Raw genomic sequence first — 27,199 nt, 5'->3', positions numbered from 1 at the left:
CTTTCATAGCTATAAAAAATTCTTATTCGTGGACAATGTCCAAAATTCCAAGACCACGAAATAAATTTTCCCGTTTTTATCCGGACACCAATTTTGTTAGAATCGAAGGAAAACATCACCCCCATGGCCGATTGCGATGGCTCTGAAGTTCCACAACCGTGTTGGAACGCTTGTCACTCTTAGTAACAACAATTGCACGGCCCAGAGAAACCATCCCACGCAGGAATTCAACAATGGGGTAGTAATGAGTGCGGAACCACTCCAGGACAATGTTCCTTTCGAAGTTCGAATAGACCGAAAGGCAGGCATTATCATTTTAATTTTTAGCATAATTTGGCCCATAACGTCTTCAGTGTTTTAAATTTTACTCATTGTGTCATAAAGAAAATAAAAAGAACTCTAGTTAATGACATACAGGCTGGTAGATTAACATATTATCGAAGTTATCGAATATGTAATTAGGTAGTTCGAATTTCCTCTTTAGAAATACATTTTCCTATCTACACTAAAATTTACTTGAAATCTAAAACTTGTATTGTAAGTCTGTGTTCTGATCTGCAGGTAAACTCCTGGAGTGGTTCTATTGAGATAGGTGTCACAACATGTGACCCTAGCACTATGAAATTCCCTATCAGTGCCACAGGATTCAGAGAGGGAACATGGGTGATGTCTGGTAGCTCCATATTGAGGGATGGACACTCTGTCATTGAGGAATATGGGGCAGATCTTGATCAACTTAATGAAGGTATTGTTTCATGCACAGTTGCCTGCATAATTTGATAGTAGATTGAGCTGTATGGACCTTGGATATCAAGCTGGGTTACTCAGCGGTATAGAATTGCAGGGATCCTGGGTTTGATTCTTTGTCCAGTTTGTATTTTCATTGCATACATTATTGTTCCAAAGCAAATGAGAAAGGGGTAATCATAAATGTAAGAGATTTAATGACAGGGGCATTTTATGTTGTAAATAGTCAGTTTTTTTTATAAGGTGAAAAGGTTGGTGTGATGCGTACAACAGATGGGACTCTCCATTTTCTGGTGAATGGGGTAGACCAAGGCCCAGCAGCTAATGGCATTGCAGCAAAAGTATACGCAGTCATAGATATGTACGGAAAATGTGCCCAAGTTACCATTGTTGACAATGCACCTGGAACCAACCAGGAAAATGGTATGTATATTGTTCACTCATTTTCAAATAACTTATTTTTTTTAATCTTAGTGAATCAGTAAATTTTTGTGTTTAAGACCATCCTAAAGCTTAGCATAATTAGATATTTTGATATGAAATATATTTCAGGATATATATATTCTAAACTAATTTCTGACCTTGTCCATGGGTTCTCTCAGCAAAAATTAAATACAGTTCATTTCGTTCTTAAAGAATTGAGTTTTCTTTTCATAAAAACTACATTTGTAATTTTTGAATCTGTCTTCTGTGTTTTTATTGCAGATGGAATTTCCAATGATGTTGCTAGTCAGCTTGCAAATGAGTTCCTTACTCAACTGTCCAATCAAATAGTAAATGATTTGACAAGAAATGTAGAGGCCCTGGGAATAGACACTGTAGCTCCCAGTTCCAATGAGCGTCTGACATTCCATGAGCGCTGTGGAAGTCTCGTCAAACTCAGTAACAGCCGTCGAACGGCTGAGAGACGCCATCCACTGGATGAATTCAATAATGGAGTAGTAATGACCAATCGACCTTTGAAAAATGATGAGTTATTTGAGGTATCCATTGAGTTGGATATTAGTACTGAATCATATACCTGTAAAACCTGAAATCTAATAAAAATTAAATGCTGCAAATAATTGGGTGTATAATGTATCTGTGTTAATAACTATAGTCATGAAGTAAAATTATACATGTCCTTCATAATTTGCAACAAGGGAATAAAGGGACACTTTTTTGTTGATTTTTTTTCAGATTCGCTTGGATGTATTGGTTGACAAATGGTCAGGATCCATAGAGGTAGGAATTACTACCCACAATCCCTCTGTGTTAGACTTTCCTGCCACCATGACTAACATGAGATCAGGTAAATCTTTAAGAGGTTAATATGTTTAAAAATTATGAACATGGAAAAAAAAATCTCATATACTCATAATTTGAAAAAGAAGGAAAAACTAGTGATTAGATACTATTCATGTTGTTCTTTTAAACCATTCTAGAGGTTTTTGTATGTAAATGTACAAACTACCTATATGTATGCATTTGCTACAGACCTTATAAAGTGGACTCTTCACAAGATATTAGACATTTGATCTACTGTTGAATGCATCATTGTGATGAGCTGAGCTCATCATTACTTAGTCTGTAGACCTGGATGTTGTAGGTACCATAATGATGAGTGGGTGCGGAATTCTGACCAATGGCAAGGGAACCAGGCGGGAGTATGGTGTTTACAACCTGGACGAGCTAACAGTGCGACAAAATATCAGCAACCACCATAAGATTTCATACATCAGACAACATATCATCAACCTTCATAAGATTACATACATTGACAATATATCAGCATCCACCATAAGATTATATACATCAGACAATATATCAGCAACCACCATAAGATTACATACATTGACAATATATCAGCAACCACCATAAGATTACATACATTGACAATGACAATAAATCAGCAACCACCATAAAATTACAGACATCAGTACTATGTTAATGTCTTAAAAGGCCAAAGATGAGAGTCTGTGTTCCTGTATTCCCATAAGATAAATTAAGTTGAAAAGTAATTCTCTTTATTGTCAAAGAACAAATGCCCAATGTTTTTAGGTGATTGACATTTTGCACAATGTGAGGTGATTGTTTTAATCCTCAATAAGAATTCAAAAAGTTTAGAGCTACAGGACCTTTTTTTTTTTGCAACAGGAAGGTGATCGTATAGGACTGATCAGGAAATCCAATGGACATCTCCACTACTATATCAATGGGGAGGACCAGGGTGTTGCCTCCAATGAGACCCCTCCCACTATCTGGGGGGTGGTGGACCTGTACGGTATGGCAGTCAAAGTGAGCATACTGGACCGCAATGACCCCAACTACCCTAACAACATATCATCCCCAGCCCAGAGGGCGCGCAACATATTCAGACAGTACCCAGACATGTACGATGAGATCTCTTCTGAAGGTACATATCACTTACTTACATAAGATGTTTAAAACAACTGCTTTATGTAGTCTGAGTAATTACTTTGTTACTATTTGTAAGAGAACTCTAAGTGCATGTGTTGATTCTGATAGAAGCTGAGCCAGTGGAGAGGCTGCTGTTTCATACTAGATGTGGGTCACACGCAGCGGTCATCAACAACCAAAGGACAGCGCACAGACCAAAGTCTGTAACTCCCTCCTCTCTGTTCACACCTTGCAATTATTACTGCCCACTGATCTCAATTAACATTAGGCAAAAAAAGATAATGAATAGATTCATTGACACTGCTGCATTAGGTCAAATTTTTCCACGTCGATAATGTTTATTGCCATATTGGAAAGAGAAATAATTTATGAAAATTTAGTAATTCCCCTTGGCATATCTTGAAATGAAAATAAAATACCTGCCTGCCATGTTATTTTTCTAAAGTTTTGGCCAGAGAAGAAAACATTGCTTATTTTGGCCTAAATCATCATGGTTTTACACCACATACATGTACACAATAATAATTCATGTAATGATTTTCTTACTGCAGATCTGATGTTCTGTCATATTTTCTTTCAATATGTAGTTTGATTTTGCAGTGCCCTTGATGATTTCAACTATGGGGTAGTCCTTACTAATCGCACACTCAGGCCGGAGGAATTGTTTGAAGTTCATATTGATAAGATGGTGGACAAGTGGGCAGGGTCCATTGAGATCGGGGTGACTCTCCATTCACCAAATGACCTTGACTTCCCTTCCACAATGACTAACATGAGGTCGGGGACGTGGATGATGACTGGGACGGGGGTTATGCATAACGGGACGACTGTGATTGACATGTATGGCCAAAATCTGGACAGGTTAAAGGTATGGGGGTATCCCATTGTTTGAATTGATGACTGTTTTTGATTGAGTAATGCAATTCTATGATCACCAGGTTTTATGAATTGTTTCAAAAGCAAAAAACTAAAGTTGATTGATGCTGATTGATTGATGCTTGTTCTTGTTGTCATTGATTGCATTCTTGTCATTTGATATTGAAAAAAAGTAACCAGATTTTTCACTAAACAAATAAGTAACATGTACATTGAAAAATTTGCCTTGTAATATGTATTGCTATTTATTCTGTATTTAACAGGCAGGAGACAGAGTTGGAGTGAAGAGACGAGGGGATGGCACGCTCCACTTTTATGTGAATGGGATTGATCAAGGGCAGGGGGCAACAGGTGTCCCTCCCAATGTGTATGGGGTCATTGACCTTTATGGTCAGGCAGCACAGACCACCATTGTTGACCATACAGGTAAATATATTGAGGACCCTTTGTTGAAATGTATACACCCTAATCTAATCAGCTTGTCAGTTTTGAAAATCTGATGATTTTGTTTTATTATAAAACAGGTGTTTTTATTTATACATGTACATGTATATACATGTAATTATAAATGTTAGCTTGTTATTAAGTTAAATTGTACCTCACTCTTGTGTAATGCCTTGAATGGAAAGAGTGCAGCATTTGAAATATTATGAATATTCAGACAATTTAAGCCTGTATTGCCCTGTAAGAAACAAGTGAAGTTAGAGGACTTCTTAATAAGAAGTGACATGAGCAGAATGAGGTTGTGTCCTGTTTTAGATCCCCTATCTCCGGATGCTGACTCCAGTAATATAAGCGACACAGAGGAACTCCGTTTCCATCACATTCATGGTCAGAATTCCACCATCGCTAACAATGGTCGCACCTGTCTAAGGCCCAATGCCACAGGCGAGTTTAACGATGCAATAATAATGAGCAGTCGTCCCCTGAAAGATAACGAGCTGTTTGAAGTTATCATTGAGAAGATGGTGGATCGCTGGTCTGGGTCACTGGAGGCAGGGGTGACCCTAATCAAACCAGAGGAGCTGGAGTTTCCCAACACGATGACAGACATAGCATACGATACTTGGATGCTTAGGTAGGCAGCTTGAACAGGACATATATAGGAAATAACAATCTTATCATCCATGGCTTATCCATTATGTTACTTTTGAAGATTTCTAGAGTCTATGATTCTTAAAAAGAAAACTATGAATCAGATGTATAAAATTTTAAACAATATGCAGATAAAAATGTTTAAATATTTTGAAAGAAGAATGAAGCGTGAGATACTTTGGATGATTGATTTTGAAGACAATATTTTTGGGGTGTTGATTTTGCCAGTGGGGCAGCCATCATGCAGGATGGGTCTACTATCAGAAATGGGTACCCCCTCGACCTTGATGCTGTTACTGTGGGTTGTAGGATCGGGATCATGCGGTGCTCTGATGGCACTCTACATTATTTCTTGAACGGGGCTGACCAGGGAGCCGCCTGCTCAGATGTTCCACATGGTGTGTTATATCTCATAAACAGTATATGCCCATTCTAGATCATAATGCATTGTTTACATAGTTATTTTTTCTGTTAAAGTTTGTCAAATCACGCTTGAAAAAGATTTTTCCTCTTTAAAATTTGCCCTAACAAGGAAATGTTTATACAATAAATGAACTTATAAATGATGTTCAGACTTCTGAAGCACATCTAACTCAGTGTCCTCAATTTTATGTACATTACAATGATGTTAAAGAGCATTAAGTAAAAAGAATTAGCTGCTGATACCTGTGCACATGGAACATACACTGTACCATGGAAGAGTTAAATTTGTTTTACCTACTTTGATATCATTTTTTAACATTTTTTTTTAGCTAACCTGAGCTGAAAGCTCAAGTGAGCTTTTCTGATCACATTTTGTCTGTCGTCCGTCTGTCCGTCCGTAAACTTTTCACATTTTCAACATCTTCTCAAGAACTACTGGGCCAATTTCAACCAAACTTGGCACAAATCATCCATAGGCAAAGGGGATTCAAATTTGTGAAAATTAAAGCCACACCCTTTTTCAAGGGGAGATAATTAGAAATTATTGAAAAATTTTGAGAAATTTTCAAAATTCTTCTTCTCAAGAACCATAAAGCCAGGAAAGCTGAAACTTGTGTGGAAGTATCCTCAGGTAGTGTAGATTCAAAGTTGTGAAAATCATGACCCCAGGGGGTAGGGTGGGGCACAATGGAGGGTCGAAGTTTTACGTAGGAATCTATTGAGTAAATCTTTAAAAATCTTCTTCTCAGAAACTAATCAGCCAGGAAAGCTAAAACTTGTGTGGAAGTATCCTCAGGTAGTGTAGATTTAAAGTTGTGAAAATCATGACCCCTGGGGGTAGGGTGGGGCACAATTGAGGGTCGAAGTTTTACATAGGAATATATAGAGTAAATCTTTATAAATCTTCTTCTCAGAAACTAATCAGCCAGATGATTCTTTATAATTCTTAAGACTTTGGTTCCAGGACAATTCTTCGGCCTCACAAGAAGGTTCTTAGTTTGATGTAGCTTTATATTCCATATATAAACAATTGTTAAGGATCTTTTTGAGAACTGCAATACTCAACATGTGATATGACTATGAAATCATCCTGTTGGAAAAGGGACTAATGATTATAAACATAAGAATATCCAAGGGATAAAATGGATTTAATTTATACAGGATCTACATGTATTATTGTACATTGTCCAGATAGTTTGTATTATGACTCCATTAAGCTGATTTTATCATACCTATTGTTCCTCAGGTGAGCGATGTGGCCCATGGGCTTCTTGTTTAAATTCAGGTATATTTGCTGTGATTGACCTATATGGACAGTGTGCTCAGGTGTCTATTACCAGTGGATCAGGTGTTTACCAAGACAACAACCTTCCACAGTCTGATCAGGCCATTATGTCACCCTCCTCATCAGGTAAATAAACAAGTCATAATGTCACCTTACTCATCAGGTAAATAAACAAGTCATTATGTTATCCTCCTCATCAGGTAAATAAACAAGTCATTATGTTATCCTCCTTATCAGGTTAATAAACAAGTCATAGTGTCACCCTCCACATCAGGTAAATAAACAAGTCATAATGTCACCCTCCACATCAGGTAAAATAAAAGCCATAATGTCACCCTCCTCATCAGGTAAATAAACAAGTCAAAATGTCACCCTCCTCATCAGGTTAATAAACAAGTCATAATGTCATCCTCCTCATCAGGTAAATAAACAAGTCATAATGTCACCCTCCACATCAGGTAAATAAACAAGTCATAATGTCATCCTCCTCATCAGGTAAATAAACAAGTCATAATGTCACCCTCCTCATCAGGTAAATAAACAAGTCAAAATGTCACCCTCCTCATCAGGTAAATAAACAAGTCATAATGTCATCCTCCTCATCAGGTAAATAAACAAGTCATAATTGCACCCTCCTCATCAGGTAAATAAACAAGTCATAATGTCACCCTCCTCATCAGGTAAATAAACAAGTCATAATGTCACCCTCCTCATCAGGTAAATAAACAAGTCATAATGTCACCCTCCTCATCACCCTCCTCATCAGGTAAATAAACAAGTCATAATGTCACCCTCCTCATCAGGTAAATAAACAAGTCATAATGTCACCCTCCTCATCAGGTTAATAAACAAGTCAAAATGTCACCCTCCACATCAGGTAAATAAACAAGTCATAATGTCATCCTCCTTATCAGGTAAATAAACAAGTCAAAATGTCACCCTCCTCATCAGGTAAATAAACAAGTCATAATGTCATCCTCCTTGTTATGTAAATAAACAAGTGATATTGAACCCTCCACATCGGGTAAATAAACAAGCTATAATATCATCCTTCTCATCGGGTAAATAAACAAGTCATAATGTCACCTTCCTCATTAGGTAGATAAACAAGTCATAATGTAACCTTCCTCATCAGGTAAATAAACAAGTCATTATGTTATCCTCCTTATCAGGTAAATAAACAAGTCATAGTGTCACCCTCCACATCAGGTAAAAAAAACATGCCATAATGGCACCCTCCACATCAGGTAAAAAAAAAGCCCTAATGTCACCCTCCTCATCAGGTAAATAAACAAGTCTAAATGTCACCCTCCTCATCAGGTAAATAAACAAGTCATAATGTAACCCTCCTCATCAGGTAAATAAACAAGTCATAATGTCACCCTCCACATCAGGTAGATAAACAAGTCATAATGTCATCCTCCTCATCAGGTAAATAAACAAGTCAAAATGTCACCCTCCTCATCAGGTAAATAAACAAGTCATAATGTAACCCTCCTCATCAGGTAAATAAACAAGTCATAATGTCACCCTCCACATCAGGTAGATAAACAAGTCATAATGTCATCCTCCTCATCAGGTAAATAAACAAGTCAAAATGTCACCCTCCTCATCAGGTAAATAAACAAGTCAAAATGTCACCCTCCTCATCAGGTAAATAAACAAGTCAAAATGTCACCCTCCTCATCAGGTAAATAAACAAGTCATAATGTCACCCTCCACATCAGGTAAATAAACAAGTCATAATGTCATCCTCCTCATCAGGTAAATAAACAAGTCAAAATGTCACCCTCCTCATCAGGTAAATAAACAAGTCATAATGTCATCCTCCTTGTTATGTAAATAAACAAGTGATATTGAACCCTCCACATCGGGTAAATAAACAAGCTAAAATATCATCCTTCTCATCAGGTAAATAAACAAGTCATAATGTCACCTTCCTCATTAGGTAGATAAACAAGTCATAATGTAACGCTCCTCATCAGGTAAATAAACAAGTCATAATGTCACCCTCCTCATCAGGTAAATAAATAAGTCATAATGTCACCTTACTCATCAGGTAAATAAACAAGTCATAATGTCACTCTCCTCATCAGGTAAATAAACATCTTTAAAAAGAGTAATTATCCCTGCAAATGCAAGTAATTTACTCAAACATTCCTCTTGTTACAGATGTGTCTCACCGCTTTAGTTTGTGTTGTGGTAAATGTATAACAATAAAAAACAACAGCTGTACCACAGTACGGTCCACTGGGTACAACAACGCCATCGTGTTCAGCTCCGATCCACTCAAGAGGGACGAGATATTTGAGGTGAGGAATTGAATGTGAAAGCATCTTCATCCAATTTAATAAGATATGGAAACAGTGGTTTTTTCCCCATATATATACAGGTTAATGAATAAGTAATGCTATAGATTTTAAAATCCCTTTTTGAAGTATTTTTAAGAATGAATGAGTTAAAAATAGTAACTGGTGATTTTGCCCTTATAGAGACTAGCCCTCGTGTCTTTGTTGCATATACTCATTATAGAATGATGTTCTCAAATAGTATAAATGTTACATATTCTACACTCTAAATAAATAGGTTTACAGTACCTTACAGTGGTGTAAAACTGTAAACATGTTTTCTTCCTTTTTTAACAGATAAGAATTGATCAGGTGTGCCGTGTATGGTCTGGGTCACTACACATTGGTCTGACCACTCTAGCTATCTCTGATACAACCTCATCCTCAATCATCCCAGCGTCTGCCCTTGAACTGACCTCCAAACTGACGTGGTTAATCACAGGGTCAGAGGTCAGGAAGAATGGTTTTGTCATCAAGGAGAACTATGCACCAGCTCTTGAGAGATTGGAGGTGAGGTCAAGAGATCATGCATTTCTATGCAATGATTGTTGGTAAATACATGAACATAAGCATGTACATGTACCAGTTAATATTTTTGAATTCCTTCATGCATGTACATGTACAAAAATTTATAAAGAATTTGATTTATAGGTACCTGTAGTTTGAGAACTGAGAGAAAACTTTTAGAAAATAAAACAGTGATCGGATAATCAGAAAATGAATTTGATAGGTTTTACAGAATAAAGTAATCTGGTTTGTAATTGCTATGTTTTTGGTGTGATTCTTTAAACAGGTTGGTAATTTTGTGGGCATCCGCCGCGTCTCAGATGGAACTCTTCATCTGTACATTAACGGTGAGGACATGGGCGTGGCAGCCTCTAACATCCCTAAGAACGTGTTCGTGGTGATCGACCTTTACGGTCCAGTGGAGATGATCACCATCACCAGCAGTTGTTCTTGGGATGCCTCTTTAATGGCCAGCCAGCAGTCTCAGTCCATTACCTCAGAACTCGCCGAGGCAGCGGAGTTTGATGCAGACGAGGAATACCCCAATACTATTGGGTTTCACACGAACCATGGCAAGAATATAATGATCAGTAATGGAGGCCTGACAGCTGACAGAACAGAGAGTTACAACCAGGGAATTATTGTTACTAGCCAGCCACTGCGCAAGAAACACATGTTTCAGGTAGTCATCTTCAGTGCTCTCTCTTGATTGGTGCAATGTACTTTATCTTTCAAGACATAATTCTTGAATTTGTGAAATGTACTGGTACATAAAATTGAGAGTTCTGTTATAGTAATGTTATGAAAATTTGGTTCGCAAAATGTCTCCTATGGAAGCTTTAGGGCAGTATTTGGTGTGAGAGAAAATTGTTATTATTTAATATGAACATGATACACTTGGTATATAACAGGTATCATACAATTTGAAAGTTTTTTACCTGTATCAGGTGAGGATTGAACACCTAAACACCCGCTGGAGTTTCTCACTGATGATCGGTGTATTGGGATTCCCCCCTGATAAATACACCTTTCCTGTGTCTTCCATGTCCATCAAAAAGTCCTGTATCATGATTCAGGGGAATGCAGTGTACAGCTCAGGGTGTAAGGTAGGGGCACTCTAGATATGCATTATTACGTGCAGTGCATATCTACACACAGACTCTTTGATTATCATTTGATGATTTGATGATTTTTTAGGCATATTCATGTAAAGTGATTTGCATGTGTACCAGGCTACATCTATTTTTTTTTCCCTTAACAAAGACAGATCCACAGTGAATACCACAAGTTTTTGTCTTATAGTCTCTATGTAATGTTTAATATTAAGATGACAAAGAACTTTTTGAGTTTTGTAATATAAAACATGTTTAATGTGCTGATATAATTGTGTATATGCATGCTATAAACATGTATAAACAGATGATTGAAGACTGACTTAAATCGCATTGAAATTCATTTTACACAGATTAAAGAAAATTATGGTCCAAATCTGGATGAGCTACAGATTGGTCATGTGATAGGGATAATGGTGGATGAAGAGAGTAACCTGCGACTGTTTTTTAACGGGGTGGATCAAGGCGTGGCGGCGCGGGATGTCCCAGGCTCCTGTTACGGTCTGGTGGATCTCTATGGGATTTGTGACAAGGTAGGCAGACAGGAGAATTGGGTGGGGGATCAGATGGGAATATTTATTGTTGCTTGTTGTGTGTATCATTTTTATTTTTTTTCAAAATTATCAAACTAAGATCTGCAAGTTAAATAATTGTAAACAGCCTTCTGCATAATGAAAGAGCTAAAGTAAGTGTTGTGTTTAGAAGAATATTTCTACCTGCAAACCAGTCTAAAGGACTATTGTCATTTGTAACTGGATTTTCTGTTCGTTTAATTGTGTCTCTGTTGATCTGTCAGGTGACAGTGGTCCCTAACGAAGGAAGTGGGGAATCCCCTGAGCCTCATCACAAAGACAAAGAGAAGGCAGAGAAAGAAAATATGGAAGAAGGTGGGTAATTGCTCCCTGATATACAAGCAGACCACACAACCTGATACATGTAGTTGATATTGGCATTACAGTACATGTAAACTTTATTGAAGCAGCCCAATCTTCTTTTTAATAGTTGAAATAATATCCTAAGATACTTTTTCTGTTAACAGTGCTTAAGGAAAAGCAGAGTCTGAGTGAGTCCATTTTAGGGAGTGTTGTGATTCGGCCATGCGAGTACGCCAAAACTTGCTCCAAAGTTCGCAGTCTGATGGGTATCCCGGGTAAGTCAACAGAGCTTAAAAGTTACATTGTATAACCATAATTATGATATTAAAATTTTTTTTTTGTAAACTGGAAATTTTCTCCTTGAATATAATACCGGTTATAATTAAAATAATTACCATTTATAAACTTTTTGATATTTTTGTTGGGTAAAATAACTACTTTTAGGGTTTTATGGTGCAGAGAATTGAAATTATTGTTGACTACCTGACCTGTTCAAATTACATGCTTCATTCCTAACTGCAGATGGATTTTTCCTGGAACAACAAATGACATGTTATTGTGAATCTTGCCATAAACTTAGATTGGAGGATTTGTATCTCAGGAGAGGGGAACCCCCTAGGGAGTACTCGGTACCCCTGGGATGGTGCCGATACATTCTCAAGTAAGTTATTCCTTTCATACAACTTAGAAGGGCCCAGTTCCCACTAAACAAAATAAATTAATCCTTAGTTTCGAAAGCCAATATTAAAAATACTGGTATAAAGTGGGAAACAGGTATTTTATTTTTAATTACATATGTACATGTACATTGTGAGATTTGCAGAGGGGAATAACTCATTTTTAGGCAATGCCTGTTGAGAAACTAAAATATTTTTTTTGCCCAGCCTTAGTGATGCCCTAATAATGAATTTTGATACCAAGTTTCAAGTGCAGGTCAAAATCATTATTTTTTTATTGGGCTTGTAAACATCTAGGAACCATTTACCAGTTCTTAAAACTGTCTGATATTTCACTTCTCCCCCTGGGATTTTTCTTTCCTTGCAGACAGCGTCAGAAAGCATCATCATTTGTAGCATCGGACAAATGGCATGTGGCATATTATGGAACGCAGCTGGAGGTCCTTAGAAAAATTCTAGACACTGGAGATATACATGCGTGTAGTAAGTGTTTGGAAGAGGTGATTACATAAATAGGCAACAAATGCTACACCATCAGATCAACATTTATATATTTTGACAAAATCATGAACATGCATAAAAAACATAACTTGTGCTTAAAACTCAGATATTTAAAGATACTGCCAAGTTTGACTAATTTCAGAAAATGTTTGGGAGTGCAAACTAGCTTAGAACAAAGACAAGTGGTGAACGTGTAAAACCATATATGCTTTTGTTGTCAAGGTGACCAGATGGGAGGAGGAAGCATTCTGCTGCCACAGTCCATAGCATTCACCGAGAAATCCCGCCCAGACAGCTCTAGTCTCAAACAAATCATCATGTCTCCCACTATACGATACATAGGATGTAACGAGTTCTCGCCCAAATTCAAGTAAGTCACAAAATTATTATTTCTCCAATGATACAACACATTAGATGTAATACACCCTCACAGCAATCAAGTTTAAGTTAGATGTACATATGTATGTATACTTTAATCCCCCCTAATAAGGCAATGTAAAGTCACAGGATCATTATGGTCTTCAACAACATTCGACCTTCACAACATTCCTTTATGTCGTTGCTGATAATTGCTTCTCTTTATTACAGACTACTAGATCCAAGAACAAAAAAGACATTCCATGTTCGAGTGGCATTTCAGGTCTGGCTAAAACCAGGCTCGTATAAAACAGGTCCCCAGAGTCTGGGTCTCACCGATCAGATTGATCCACAGTTCCCCAACAGTGAACTGGAGTGGTCCACCAAGGAGCATGGGTCCGTTCTCTTACATGGACTGCTTATAAAGATAGAAAACTTGTAGCAGAAAACAGTTCTAAGACAGTTTATTTAATTAGGATTGCGGACTAAGTGTTACAGGAAACAAAATTGGAGGGTGAAAGTTACAAGAACTTCTTAGCACTATTCAAAGAGCCTACAGTCCATCAGGAGGACACTGATTAAACAGATATATATTACTAGTCTTCTCAAAAAATGAGAAAAAGACAAAAATGTTATCTGAGGAGAATGTAGCAATGGACTACAAAAAAATCCAGTTGAATGATGTTTGTGTGTGATTGTAATTTTGAGTTTGCTAAATCAAAGTATTTTGCCATTAAGCACACTATGTAGTTGGATCTATTGTTTGATCAAGAGTTTTACATAATCATGCATCAAAGTAGTTAACTTTCATCCATAGGGACACATATCTGTACCTGAATCAACCTACAGCTCATATGACTTGCTCACCATATGTATTGATGTGTGTTCACTGACCACCTATTACAAAGGTTACCAATAAACAGCAACTGAAACCACGGCTACATTCAAGTGAATCAGGAATTCCTGAACTTTTTAAAATATTGTTAGTGGTTTTGTTTCTGTTTTATTTTTTAATGAAGATTTTGATACATGTAGAATAGATTTTACATTCAGAAAGATAGCTTTACTTGCATGAATTGTAAGTAGAAAACAGAATGATGAAAAAATTTACAAATCAGAATATTCAATAATCTTTGTTGTTTTATAAGATTTTGTATTGGTGTCAGTGTGTTATCATAAAAACCTTTTTGTTGTACTGAAGTTGTAAACAAAGTCTGAGTGACACGGTAGACTGTCAGAAGTATGTGATGGTGAGTCATTATTTATTACAGCATACTTGATGGTTTGTAACTTTACCAGTCATTCTTGGTGGTTAATTGCTATATGGTAAGTAAGCAGCATTGCGATTTATCAGTTAGAGGTCATGTATGTATAAGACTGGCATTTTGAGAATGGCTAATAAGTTGATCTGTAAAGTATTATTGTCAGGTATTTAAAACCAATGAAATCAGTCTAAAACATATTTTAGATGTGTTTGTATGAATTTTAATATACTGTACATGTATATTTATGTGTCTTACTGTGTATGTATTTGTTTAATATATAAATAATAACTCCATAGGAGTGTTTTGACAATTTGAGGCTAACTGCCTTTGACACAATTTTAGCCATTACAATAATGTTTTTTGTTTTCAAAAAAGAATTTTCAATAGTAGATTTGTTTACAATATTAATATTAATAGAATGCAGATGTTTTTCAATTTTTTAATTTATTATGTTTGTTACTGATCTCACCTTCTCCATATCTGTTTTGTGTATAATACCGCAAAATAAAAGAGGGCGATAAATTTTAGGGAGTTATTTGCTCTTTTATTGAGAGAGAGAGAGAGAGAGAGAGACCCTCGGTCATTTTTCCTATTGAATTGACTAGTAACCCTAGGGTTATGTTGATGCGTACGCAGAGGCTAGACTCTATTATAAATGCAAATAATACGACAAATGTTGCTCTAGTGTTTTAAATGGCTAATAACTTTCTATTGTTTTTTTTAAGCCAGCTGACCCAAGTCTTAATTATGTTTGGATGTAAAATTTACATAGTTGTATTTTTTTTTTTTTAGATAATATTACCATTTATAAAGTAAATCTCTTTTGCAAGAAAAAAATTCTCCTGCAATTCCGTTGTAAAATTTCCCTGCCATTCATAACTAATAAGATTCCCTTCCTCTTACTATGGAATTCCATTTACGACAGCCAACTGTCAGCTGCCAACTGCTCATGCGTACTGCCAACTGCTTACTAACAATTGCTTTCCTTTCCTCTTGATTGGGATAAGGGCATGTGCAGACATTTTTTTGAGGATGAAGGGATTGATAGATAGCTATTTCAAAAAAAGTGTATACAAAGAACGGGAGACTGTGGAATTCCTTATACGGCTGCCAACTGCTTACTCGCTGCCAACTGCTTACTGCCAAATTCCTTCTGTCCTCTATATTGGGTTTAGCGCATATGCAGACATTTATTTGAGGATGGCGGGATTGATAGATTGATAGCGTTTATTTTATTTTGCACATATTAACAACCATCTGTCAGCCCTAATCACTGCATTCCATATCATCTGCCATTTTATCTTAAATCAAAACTAGCGAGCGAGCTTAGAGTGCAACGCCACTGCATGATCCTACTATTTATATTACCTGATATGTGACCCGAAACCTATTCGAGTACGTATGAAACCCCACCACGCACAAGATTTTAAAGGGGCATGGTCACGATTTTGGTCGAATTTTATTTTTCTGTTTTTATTAGTTGCAATGCTTTAGGAATGCATTTCTAATGATCAAATGAAATTTGGGTGCCAGTCGTTGAGTTTTAAGCAAGATACAGGGCTTACAGTTCTCTGTCATGTAAACAAGGCTCGTGTCCTGTTTTTGTTTACATAGGTTAAATATACCAGTAAAAAAATCTTTCTAAAGCGGGTTTGTCTATCTTATTATTCATTTTAAGCATAAATAAACAGTTCCTAACGAATAACACATTCATTTTAGGTCTGGAATTTTCACTTCAACATTCAAAATGTAAACAAACGCATTGTTTACATAGCGAAGAATTGTAAGCTCTGTAACTCGCTTATAACTCAACAAATGATACTCAAATTTTGGTTGCCTGTTAAAAATGCCTTACTGAAGCATTGTAAACATTAAAATCGAAAAAATAATTTTTGACCAGAATCGTGACCATGCCCCTTTAAATACATTAACTCGTGTTTACCACTTTTAAAAGACACGAGAGATAGTGGAGTTCTTGATTTGTCTGATGCTATCCATATAGAATGTTTGAGATTTTGTTTCAATCCTATCATCCAGAATGACCTTGAAAGAGTGATGGACACATGGAATAATCAGAGAATCAGAAAACAAAACACACTTTGTCCATCTGGTCGTCCATCTTTTTTCGGTATAGCAACCCAGATGTATTTGGCTGTTGTGATATGAAAAATGATGCCATTTTGCACGGGGCATGTTGCACGAGGCTATGGAACTTTTTGGGAACGTTATAACATTTTTAAGTGTTTAATGAAGTAATATACATGTGATTTATCTAAAAATAAAATCATAAATGTTAAATACACACCACTACACTGTAGAGTTTTAATTTTCTTTGCAGCAATTTGCGCATGGGGATACTATAATCTAGTAATAATATCGCGCACAAAGCAATGCTAATCAAGATTTCACATTACAACAAAAACTGTGAGAAAAACTAACGTTTTAATGAACCTCTGTCAATCATAGCATATTGAAAACAAATTTTGAAAGTTTTCTTACTAAAACTGAAAACGTCACCCATCCAAGAATTAAATCCCCACGAATAAAAAAATCCTACAAACCACGACACCCTTACGAATTTATAGCAATATAATGTTTTCACATCATAGTCATCACATTTCTGATATACTGAGATAGTTGCTGTTTAAATTACGAAAATGATATGCATGTTCAAAATGGGTAACATAAAGCACCAGTCTGACAGGCCTGTTTCTATAAAGGATCGGAATTTAGTCAGAAACATTAATCAAACTGTATTCCACTTATCAGCTTATGACTTTATTTCTGAGACAAGACCCGTTGGCAGTACGCATTAAACAGTTAGCAGTTGACAGTTGGCTGTCGTTTATGGAATTCCATAATATCACGTTTTACCTATAGAGTTTAACATTTTCACTAATCCTGCATTAACTAATAATGTTTTATTTTTTCTCCGTTTATCTCTAATTCTACTTTAAATCTGGAAAAATATCAGTTATAGCCTATAAAGATTTTAGTAATGCATACTCTGTGATATGAATATTAAAAGAACAGGAGTAAACTTTTGTAACACAGGTGTCGTAAAATATATGCTCTATTGACAACTCTGGCAACCCGAGCGCGAGGTACTCGTGTCGTTCAATCAAACGCGCTCTGAAGCGTTCAGTGGACATCGATCACGAAGTGAAACAGAAAGTAGAAATGGTTACGCATGTGTTGTGAAACATGCCTCAATATTATTTATTAATATTTATTATGTAAGTAGCAGTTGCTACAGTATATTTAAATATATTGTATATTGAATATAGTTTTGTTAAAATGTCTTTGAAAGCCAACGATCTATTTGGGGGTGCGCTTAGTGTTCTACTTCCAAGCAACGCCAAGGATATTAGGTACTGTACAATAACGTATATCTACTTTAGTCGGTGAATAAGGTAGTATATTTAAACGAGTTAATGTTATTTCATGTCAATTAAACTAGATAATTACAGAATGATATTTGTCATATGAAGATTTTTAACCGCGACGAGCCCCTGTGATTTACTTTGCCTGAATATTGGGGCTTGAAGACCCTTCTTGTCATCACACTATGATCACAGGCACCTGAATTTTTATCAATCAGTCGCTTAGTGAAGTAGAAAAAAATTTACTCCTACTTTATATCAATCAGTCGCTTAATAAGTCAAAATTCAAAATTCTACCCCTACTATATATAAATTTATAGATATAGTAGGTGTAGAAAATTTTATAGGCCTATTGATTTATTAAGCGACTGATTGATAAAAATTCAAGTGCCTGTGTTGTTATCATGCGGTATATTGTGCTGTAGGACTTCATGCTATTGTCAATATTATGGATTTTTTTTAACAGTGATCTACGACAGATTCCTGATAACCAAGAAGTGTTTGCACACCCAGTTACTGACCAAAGCATCATCATTGAAATCCTTGAATATGTGGATAAAGATGACGAGGAGGCCATTAGGTTAGTACAAGGAGAGGAACTTGTAAGTTGTGTTACATATTTATATAAAGCTTATTTGATATAACTATTTTTGTATGTGAATCTAACTATAAATTAACCACATTTATAATATTATGATTAATGATTTAAAACTTGCATACTAAAATTTGTATTGCATAGATAATATTTGTAATGATAATTTTAAAATGATGAACTGTAAAAGAAATTATTTAAAGGTAAAGCAATTCTACCAACGTTGGTAAAAATTTAGAGGTGAGAGGATTGACTCTGTTATAGAACACACTTCAGTGACCTGGCTTCGGACAATGATGTCCAGAGTGGAGATGCCATCATTGCACGGACTGAAAAGATCCCAGACACTGATCTGAAAATGAACCAGTAGGTCTTTACAAAGTTATAAGAAGAAAGTCCATTATATGACGTTTTTAAAGTTTTAAACAATGTCTATGGTCAGGTATAAAGAGTCCCTTTATATATCCAGGTGTGACAATGCATACTATATTCTTGGACAGCAAAATGTCTCCAAGTTTAACGAGGCAGCCAAGAACACAGTGGACATGCATATTGGTCTGTTTCGTATTTCCAAATTTACCACAGACATTCTGGTGACCTTCAATAATCCTTCAAACATCAAGTAAGTCATGTATTAGGTAATAACCATTTATCATTTCAAAGGTAGACACAATTGTACAGTGGGGCTTCAATTTCTGCTCGATTTTTTTTTTATTTGGAATAGAATTCTTGAATGTTGTTTCATTGATCTAGATAAACAAGATCATATTACACTTATTTTTTGACTGATACATTTCAAAGATTTAAAATGATGTTTAATATGTGACAATTTAATAAATACAGTACTTCATAAATTTAATAATTTATACATGTTAATACTGCTCCAATGATATAAACAAAGCAGGAAATAAAAAAGTGATATAATACATGTGTATCTTCTTGTTCTACCGTTGAACAAAATGATAATTCATTATTATTTAAGAGTTTATGTAAACAGTCCTAAATAAGAGTTCCAAGTTGTCATGTGACTTGTCTATCCTTTAGCCCAGAGAGCAGTAGCCACAAGCCGGTCCCTGTCAGTGCCGACCCTTGGACCCTCCAGGATTTCAGACAGATTCTGACCTCTCTTGCTATCGTAGATGAGGGAATATTCGGCCAGTGAAAGTCTCCATACTTGAACTCCATGAGACATTTGATACTTACTGTTGTGTTGTCAGGTATATGAGGTGGATGATCAGTTGTGAGTGAGAGCTCACTTGTACAGAGAAACAACAAATTGATTGTGTAACACCTTGAATGACAAAAACCCATTCAATCGATATGGGTCACTTGAAGGGTTTTTCTAATGTCTTAATCATTAATTATGCAAACAAGATACTTTTTTGAATTTTAGATGCATGGAAATTTACTTTCAAAGGCTCCAGTATTTCAGATGTTTTGTTCATCCTGTGTACATACAAAACATGATTCTGGGAGGTGTTATGAGAATTTAATTTTGTCCACCCAAACATGTAGCATCTTAAGGAAAAGTATAGCAGGTTTATAAACATCTATAAGAATGGAAGGTGCTTTCTATCATTTGGTGTCATTCACACTAGGGGTACTGAGGGGTACTGGGACTATGCTTGACCTCTAGTGAACTCATCAAGCTTGATGTTGATTGGTCATTAATGAGGATATTGTACGTGAAGTATTGTAAAGTTAATTGTACCAAAGTCTTCGCCTTGTAATGACATTTGGTTATTGTTATAAAGACAATAAAATAAAAAATATCAAACCATTACTGAAAGATATTTTATAGGCTATAGTTCTGTATGAAATAGACAACTTTTTATCTGATTAATTTTACTGTTGGTTATGTGTTTCATGTTATAAGTTCTGTCCAGAATGTGAATTTGAATGGATATGTACACCTTAATAATAAATATTTGACATGAGATATATTGCTTTACACAAGTGGAATTGACCATTAGCTCAAAGTAAACAGTTCGATACCCATTGTTTTTTTAAAATATGGTTTTTGATGATGGTGTAAAATGAAACATCTTTGTCACTACCCCCCCCCCCCCCAAAAAAAAAAAAGAATTATATTACTTAGAAAACGGAACTACCTAATGTTAAAAAATTGAAGAAAGTACAATGAACAAAATAATAACAATACTGCAAACATTTTTTAAACTAGTAGTCTGCAGTGGTTTGGCAGGCAAGTGGCTGAACAAGTCAGCCATAATGGCAGTGTTTACTGTCAATTGTGAGCGATATACTGTACATGCAATTAATGTTCTGAAATGTGAGGTACTATTTAATATGATCGTGAGTGCTATTGCACTTGGATATTAATTAACATTTTTAATAAAATATGTTAAAAAACATTTCCTTTTGTGTAAATACTGTGCTTGTAAATTTAAAAAAAAAACATTGCTAGTATTATTATTGGATTATTCAGAAAAACACGTACAAAGTCAAATCATTATCAAAAACACATACAAAATTTGAAGAATTCTACTCAAGAAATTCACCAAACGAAACAAATTGTACTCGTCAAAAGTTATTCACATTGCAGTAGCCCCGGGTTCATTTTTGCGGTATTTTGAAAACATGATATCGAAAAAATCTAGGTTTGTAGGTTTTCAGGGATTAAAAAATAACTTCTTGGTAAATGAACTTGTATACTCCACTATCTCTGGCTCGCTGACCACATTAAGGTGATTTATCTGTAAAACAGAAGAGTAGTATGTTTGTTGTTGGACAGTGCTCTGGAAAAATCATGGTACAGTGTATTTTATTTTTTGGCATTCCCTAATTCTTGATATTAATTATTGTACCTTTTTAACGATTTCTTCGAAATCTTCTTCGCATACCAAGTTTCTCATGAGATACACCAAAGATTGAATAAATCTTGAACCAAAGACGCCATTATAACTAACTTCGACTAAAAATAAACGGAGAGTATTATGTTAGTGTATGGGGAAAGAATGATAAAACACTGAAATTTACCTTTTGCAATATAATGAGTTACCGTCTTTTGTTGCCTTGACAACAAACATGTCTGCCCTCAAGTCGCCAGAATCCTCTAAAGTAAGCGAAGACGAAGATGTTGGTGTTTTGGATTTCTTTTGGAACTCGGCGGTGCCTGATTTAGGCGCTTTAAAAAAATAAAGATCTAGCTATTGTTCGTAGAAATGAAGCAGAAATCTTGCATGCGATCTACTGAGCATCACAAGGGCAGCATGGAAAATGAAATTGCAAATCATAAAACCTGACAACCTACCATCGCTGCATGTTTGAAAAATAAAAACCTTCGGTTTCCCTCGAAGATAGCTACAATGCTCACTATCAAACATGGAAATGATTGTGTCAATGTCTATTTTATAACCATCAACGCCATACAGACGTTCTCCGTCACCACGTGACATGATCACCATGACAAAGCATTCCAGAGAGGCATGGTCACGTGTTCTCTCTCCCTCAAGCACACTGGAGAGGTTCTATTAAGAAAAATAAACACTACTGCACTCTCTTATTGCATTAAACTATCTGCTGTTACAAAAAGTAACTCGTGCAAATGTTCTAAACCTCTGAAGAATTGAAGCACTGATGATCATGCCAACGGATGTTTACGAACTGTTCAACGTGTAATATCCAATTAAACAAGATGCACATGCAATTTAAAATGCAGCGTCTTGTGAACCAATTTTTATTAGCGAACGAGAAATTTTCATCGTCGTCGCAAACATACTCGCCGCGAACCAGTCCATACATTCTCCGATAGTTAAAAAAGCAATTCTATCTTAATCCCGAAAAAGTCACGCCGGTCAGTTTTTCTTTGTTTATATCGCGAAATAAAGTTCTCACGAATTAAAGTTGATTTATTTTACCTTTAGCGTAAGGTTGCTGTGTTGTTTTGTCTGGAAGTGTAACTGTTTGAAGAGAATGTCCAAACTTGTGGCGTCTTGCTGGGACCGTGCCATTCTTTCTTTGTCCACCTCATCACCAAACAGGAAGTTATTGATGATAACTAGTCTACCTCGGGTTGCTTCTTTCATTCGGTAGACAGCAAGCTTTTTTTTTTGAAAAGGGGAATTTGAAAATTGACATATATGTAGCTATAAATATTACAAACTAGAAAATGAAATATACAGCGTATATATACAGTGTGCGCGTACCTCGTCTTCTTTAGAATCAACCTGCGGACGTTGAGAAAGGCGGATTTGGAAATCCATAGACTGTGCATGGTTCTGCTCGGACGGCCAATCTATCATAATGAACACCAGAATTAAAAGAAATACCACTTATATTGAAGAAAACTACTGGAAAACTGCGGCACACAAAAAAAGAAGCATGCGAACCATATGGAAAAACAAAATCCTCTTCCGTAGTTCTTAACTTCCGAAAATCTTTCTCTTTTAAGGATTTGTGGTGTTCCGGATGAAGTTCCATACTTGGCACCACGAGGTCATCATCCAAGGACTCTACAGGTTTCCTGTGCGCCTGGAATTCTCCGATAGACTCCACAGGTTCTCGCTTTGCCCCTGTCATCCAGTTGTGCAGAGGCGTCTTAGGTAACCCAACATACTGCCGAGGTTCTACTGCTGCTTTTGGAGGATATGGAGTTGTGTTTGGTCGACCCCCAGGGCTGAAAAATTATTTTTTTTTTCAAAATATATAAAAATAACTGCAAAGACACCGACTTAATAAATAACCGTTTGACAATGAAAATTCAGAAACCTGTTTGAAGGGATATGCTTGCAAGCATCGATGCAAATAAACACAATTATATGCTCTTTGCAGTATTTCAGAATTGTTTAGAATGGTCAATATTATCATAGTGTACATGTATAATGGTTTGAGCGGAAAGTGACTAATTTTAGTTTGAGCAATTATAAGAAGAATTGAAACAACTGTTAAGCATTTTTTAAAAGTATTTTTGTAATTGCAGATCTTATTTAGTATTCTCCTTATTTAGTAGTTACTAGAGAATACTGGCGAGGTTGTACTGGTAAGTTTCTTCCAAAACGTCATAGAACGCCCCATAAGCTTTCTGGCCTCGCTTTGGAATTATATCCATCAGTGTACGAACTTGATTTTCTCTTGTGGTCTCGGACTACAAATATACATTTTTGTAAAGCTTGTTAAGAAACGGTAATACATCTTTTAAGTTTGTAGATTTATTGGAATATTAGCCAAGGAACAAGATTTGTATAAAGCAACAAGTATTTGAGAGCAGCTAGGTTGGGAAATAAGATCATGTAATACTAAAATGACTTTGATAATAATAATGACAAAGATAATAAGATATTCTCTTCCCCGTAATTGTAAAAACAAATTAAATTTTTAATAACAGAGGAGCAATTTTTGCACGAAAAAAACACAACCGAACCGGTAGTGTTTCGAGACAAAATATATAGAAACTTCATTTGCTGATATCTAATAGAGTGTAGGTATAGGTGTATCAATTTAATCAAAGTCGAGATTAAAATATGTCAGACATTATCTAGTTCGAAGGCCACTCTTTTTCAGTTAACGTTTTGATTTGCACACATGTTAAAACATTTTATCTAACATATAAATTGGGACAAGTGTTGAGCAATTCTTTGTCATCAAAAAGTTCTACAAAATATTGTTAGTACTAAAAAAGAGCACGTACTTCTGAGCCCTTTTGAATACTCGTACATTTCTCGTACACCAATAGATTTATTAAGTTTATTTCCTTTACAATTTTTATCACGTATTTTTATTAAAATACACTTTTGTTTGCTCTAAAATTTAAAAATCTAAAAGTGTCGATTTGCAGTTTTGTTCAAACAATAACTCCCTTAAGATGTAGTGAAACAATTCAATCAGACGACATTTAAAATCTTGCTCTAATTCTATATACATGTGATAATCCTCATATAAGATTGAATCATCCAGATAGATACCAATATTTCGTTCTTCATCCCCTCGCTGAGCACCTCCCTCTGGTACAAGCGATCACACACCGTGACAACATCCACGAGGTCCCGGATGAACAGACTTCTACTCCGCCTCAGTATGGAGCGCTCTCTGTCGTCCATCCTAACCACGCCACCTAGCGACCAAACCTGTCAGTCCTCTCCAGGGAGTCTCTGCAAATATGTTTTTTAACCAAATGAAATTTAGCTTCTTCATTCATACTTTTCCAGCTTCGTATTATTTTGATGATTTTTGAATAATTTACTATGACTTGTATCTTTTTGGTTAATTTGTTTTGGAAATGTAATATTTAGTAAGAGTTACAATTGAATAAGATGCAAGAGTGCAAGAGAAAAGATGTTGAGGTTTCTAAAATTTCGTATATAATTCCATGCAAAAAGGAGTGTAACTAATTGGATATTATGCACCATACTCAAAGACACAGTAGGACAGTTAAACTTATGATAAATCAAGGTTTACAAGAATACAAATTTTCATTACACAAATGTGTTATAGAACATATATTGTGTTGAAATGTCCAGAATATTTATAATTAACAAATATTATATGTTTTTTTTAATTAAAACCTTCTACATTCTAAAAAAAAACCCTAGTAGTCCAGGAAAGCAATTACTATATGGACGTACACTGTATAATAAAATCAGACGCCAACAAATCATATATGCAGCTGATATATGGAATATGCATTGCATTGATAAGGTGATGGGTATTTTATTTTTAGTAAACTATAGAAAAGTTTATGCAACAATATTTCTGTGATTAGATCTGAGCAACTGTACAAGAGGGGAAGATTTTGTAAGTTATTGAAATTTTAGTTGCAGACACCTATATTACTACATCAAATAATACTTACCAAACGTACATACTACCTTCGTGACGAATTAGTATACAAGATAGGGTTTCTGCATGAAAAGCACAATTTAAAATATCGCGCGGAAATATTCGGTAAATCCCCTGCATTTTCCATGTAAACACGGACTCGATTGTTTATATTTTTGTCATACATTAATGGCATTTCGATAGATTAAAACAACAGAAAACGTTTGTTTGTTCATTCTATAGATATGAAAAATGAATTTAAGCAGAAAGAAGAATATAAGTTTGAATCTGTGCTTTTTTGTCAACGTGCTGGACGAGTGACGCAACTTGTCAGAAATTTTAGGGGAATCACCGAATATTTCCGCTTTAAAATCATGTCTATTTATATATGATTCTATACAGTGTGTTTCTGTGGAAATCGTTGCACCAACATCGATATCCATGCTTATTTTGATTTTTGTTTGGTAAATTTGTTGCTGCTTTTAACTTGGATTTTAATCAAGAAATTATACTGCATTTCTCAGAAAATGTCAAAAACCATTTTCAAATACTTCGAATATTTCCTTTATATTATGTCTCAATCGCATATTGATAAATGAATCGTTTATTTTATTGTACGTATAAGATTAGCCATTTTTTCAGCGATAATCACCTGCAACGAAGTTAATTAGTAGAAAAAAAAACCCCATGAGGCGTCCGTAAGTCCAAAGATCGACTGTAGACGGCGGCCAGTATCTAGACAGCGCCGTCTTGATAAGATTGTTTACTAGTGTTTCTACTGTATCACAATCAATGTCCTCCCTTTTGTTTTAATAACTGATTTACGTTAGAAGTAGAATTTGTTGTAAAAATTCAAGAAGACCTAGTTTTTTAGTAAACGGTGTATCCGTTCTTTTCAATGAATTGATTAAAATTGCATTTTTGGCATATTGAATGGAAATATATTTATTTTGATTTTTAATTTTTTATCTTTTTTTTTTAATAAGAATAAGATATGTATCAATCTACCTATAATATGAATTATAAATCATTTCTAATACGTTATATAAGGTTTGTTGTATTTGTAAATCCCAGAGATAAAAGTTGTATTATATTATGATATATTATAACTTTTATACAACTTTAATACTTCTTGCGGTTTTTCATTTTCGTTTTCAATTCTACAATACATTTTGTACTTATATATTATTAAATGCAGTCAAAGAAATGACACTGTTGAGAAATAGTTTCCTCATTCTTTTCAAAGTAAAAGCCTATTGTAGCCGTTTTCCACGATACATCAAAATATAAACATTTTTGAAAAGTGTCCCATATTAGACTTAAATATTTACATCGTATATTGAGATACTCATTGTCTTACTTTCATCTTCACTAAAAAAGCCCCCAAAACACGCATATCATTTTTTAAAATTCTCTATCCTCTCTTCATTTTCTCTGTTATATGATAGAGTGCTTAACAGTTTATGATGAAAGTCAGATATTTTTAAAACACAGTTCATAATACCAGTTTTCAACCATTTTTTAAACATAAAAATTTTATTACACTATAGCGGTTCCTTTGATAATGTGTTTAGACTCATGTCTGTTTTAATTTTCTTGCACTCGTTAAAAAAAGAAAATATTTATGTATTATTTGATAATCATTTTTTGTAACGAAATGCTCAAAATCAAAATGTTTTTCTTTACATAGACTGTTTACAAAGATAGCCAAGGAACTGCTTTTTTTCTGGAAATGTGATTTATCCAGGGCTCTTTTATTGATTTTAGTTTCATAATTATACCCACGTCTACATCTTGGATTCTGCCTATCTAAGTAGTTCCTTGAATTCTATCTCTTTTATTCCCAATAAAATTATACAAAAGACTGTATTTTTTCAATATATATTTTTACCAGGGACGTTTAAAATTGACCCGGTGTATAAGAATTTTGGTATTGCCAAGCTATTTATTATATAAACTTTACCAAATACTGTTAATTTTAT

At 35.2% G+C, this 27,199-nt stretch overlaps 3 protein-coding genes across 8 annotated transcripts; 2 read left to right on the top strand and 1 right to left on the bottom strand.

Moving 5' to 3' along the window:
• The first annotated feature begins 87 nt into the window (after window positions 1-87).
• LOC105332064 (neuralized-like protein 4) lies at window positions 88-14,991 on the top strand. Of its 4 annotated transcripts, none has more exons than XM_034480429.2 (24): window positions 88-301; window positions 562-745; window positions 991-1,170; window positions 1,453-1,730; window positions 1,927-2,038; window positions 2,336-2,424; window positions 2,884-3,142; window positions 3,259-3,346; window positions 3,748-4,015; window positions 4,287-4,449; window positions 4,783-5,101; window positions 5,347-5,516; window positions 6,827-6,952; window positions 8,999-9,138; window positions 9,472-9,684; window positions 9,968-10,363; window positions 10,629-10,787; window positions 11,147-11,326; window positions 11,590-11,680; window positions 11,833-11,943; window positions 12,191-12,329; window positions 12,713-12,828; window positions 13,069-13,216; window positions 13,435-14,991. In XM_034480429.2, the coding sequence occupies exons 1-24, from the start codon at window positions 137-139 to the stop codon at window positions 13,643-13,645; spliced, it is 4,305 nt and encodes a 1,434-aa protein (XP_034336320.2). In that variant the 5' UTR covers window positions 88-136; the 3' UTR covers window positions 13,646-14,991. The 4 variants fall into 4 exon arrangements, with proteins under 4 accessions (XP_034336320.2, XP_034336319.2, XP_034336318.2 ...); XM_034480428.2 differs by having other exon boundaries at window positions 89-301; window positions 3,256-3,346; XM_034480427.2 differs by having other exon boundaries at window positions 89-301; window positions 2,321-2,424.
• A 2,623-nt stretch (window positions 14,992-17,614) lies between these two features.
• LOC105332031 (ran guanine nucleotide release factor) lies at window positions 17,615-20,382 on the top strand. Of its 2 annotated transcripts, none has more exons than XM_011434458.4 (5): window positions 17,615-17,839; window positions 18,318-18,431; window positions 18,708-18,809; window positions 18,913-19,065; window positions 19,488-20,382. In XM_011434458.4, the coding sequence occupies exons 1-5, from the start codon at window positions 17,766-17,768 to the stop codon at window positions 19,603-19,605; spliced, it is 561 nt and encodes a 186-aa protein (XP_011432760.2). In that variant the 5' UTR covers window positions 17,615-17,765; the 3' UTR covers window positions 19,606-20,382. The 2 variants fall into 2 exon arrangements, with proteins under 2 accessions (XP_011432760.2, XP_019924395.2); XM_020068836.3 differs by having other exon boundaries at window positions 17,658-17,704.
• Window positions 20,383-20,525: 143 nt separating this feature from the next.
• Window positions 20,526-25,412, bottom strand: LOC105332032 (caspase-6). Of its 2 annotated transcripts, XM_011434460.4 has the most exons (10): window positions 25,252-25,412; window positions 24,365-24,550; window positions 23,417-23,547; window positions 22,793-23,079; window positions 22,610-22,698; window positions 22,322-22,504; window positions 21,715-21,931; window positions 21,463-21,588; window positions 21,269-21,375; window positions 20,526-21,157 (listed from the first exon to the last, which is right to left on the bottom strand). In XM_011434460.4, exons 2-10 carry the CDS (start codon window positions 24,497-24,499, stop codon window positions 21,074-21,076), a joined length of 1,359 nt encoding a protein of 452 aa, XP_011432762.3. In that variant the 5' UTR covers window positions 24,500-24,550; window positions 25,252-25,412; the 3' UTR covers window positions 20,526-21,073. The 2 variants fall into 2 exon arrangements, with proteins under 2 accessions (XP_011432762.3, XP_011432763.3); XM_011434461.4 differs by lacking the exon at window positions 21,269-21,375 and having other exon boundaries at window positions 21,441-21,588.
• Between the last annotated feature and the right edge of the window lie 1,787 nt (window positions 25,413-27,199).

Source organism: Magallana gigas, chromosome 3, assembly GCF_963853765.1.
Source record: "Magallana gigas chromosome 3, xbMagGiga1.1, whole genome shotgun sequence".
Lineage (NCBI taxonomy): Eukaryota > Metazoa > Mollusca > Bivalvia > Ostreida > Ostreidae > Magallana > Magallana gigas.
This window is presented reverse-complemented; position numbering and strand designations above follow the sequence as displayed.

Bases quoted from the DNA above. Each gene is read 5' to 3' on its own strand.
- LOC105332064 (XM_034480426.2), top strand. From the start codon at position 137: ATGGCTCTGAAGTTCCACAACCGTGTTGGAACGCTTGTCACTCTTAGT. The intron at 4,016-4,286 runs GTATGGGGGTAT...TGTATTTAACAG, and splicing joins AAAATCTGGACAGGTTAAAG to GCAGGAGACAGAGTTGGAGT. The intron at 6,953-8,998 runs GTAAATAAACAA...CTCTTGTTACAG, and splicing joins TATGTCACCCTCCTCATCAG to ATGTGTCTCACCGCTTTAGT.
- LOC105332031 (XM_011434458.4), top strand. From the start codon at position 17,766: ATGTCTTTGAAAGCCAACGATCTATTTGGGGGTGCGCTTAGTGTTCTA. The intron at 18,810-18,912 runs GTAGGTCTTTAC...TTATATATCCAG, and splicing joins ACTGATCTGAAAATGAACCA to GTGTGACAATGCATACTATA. The intron at 19,066-19,487 runs GTAAGTCATGTA...TCTATCCTTTAG, and splicing joins AATAATCCTTCAAACATCAA to CCCAGAGAGCAGTAGCCACA.
- LOC105332032 (XM_011434460.4), bottom strand. From the start codon at position 24,499: ATGGACGACAGAGAGCGCTCCATACTGAGGCGGAGTAGAAGTCTGTTC. The intron at 22,505-22,609 runs GTACGCGCACAC...CAAAAAAAAAAG, and splicing joins TTGATTCTAAAGAAGACGAG to CTTGCTGTCTACCGAATGAA. The intron at 21,376-21,462 runs GTAACTCATTAT...GTTTATTTTTAG, and splicing joins TGTCAAGGCAACAAAAGACG to TCGAAGTTAGTTATAATGGC.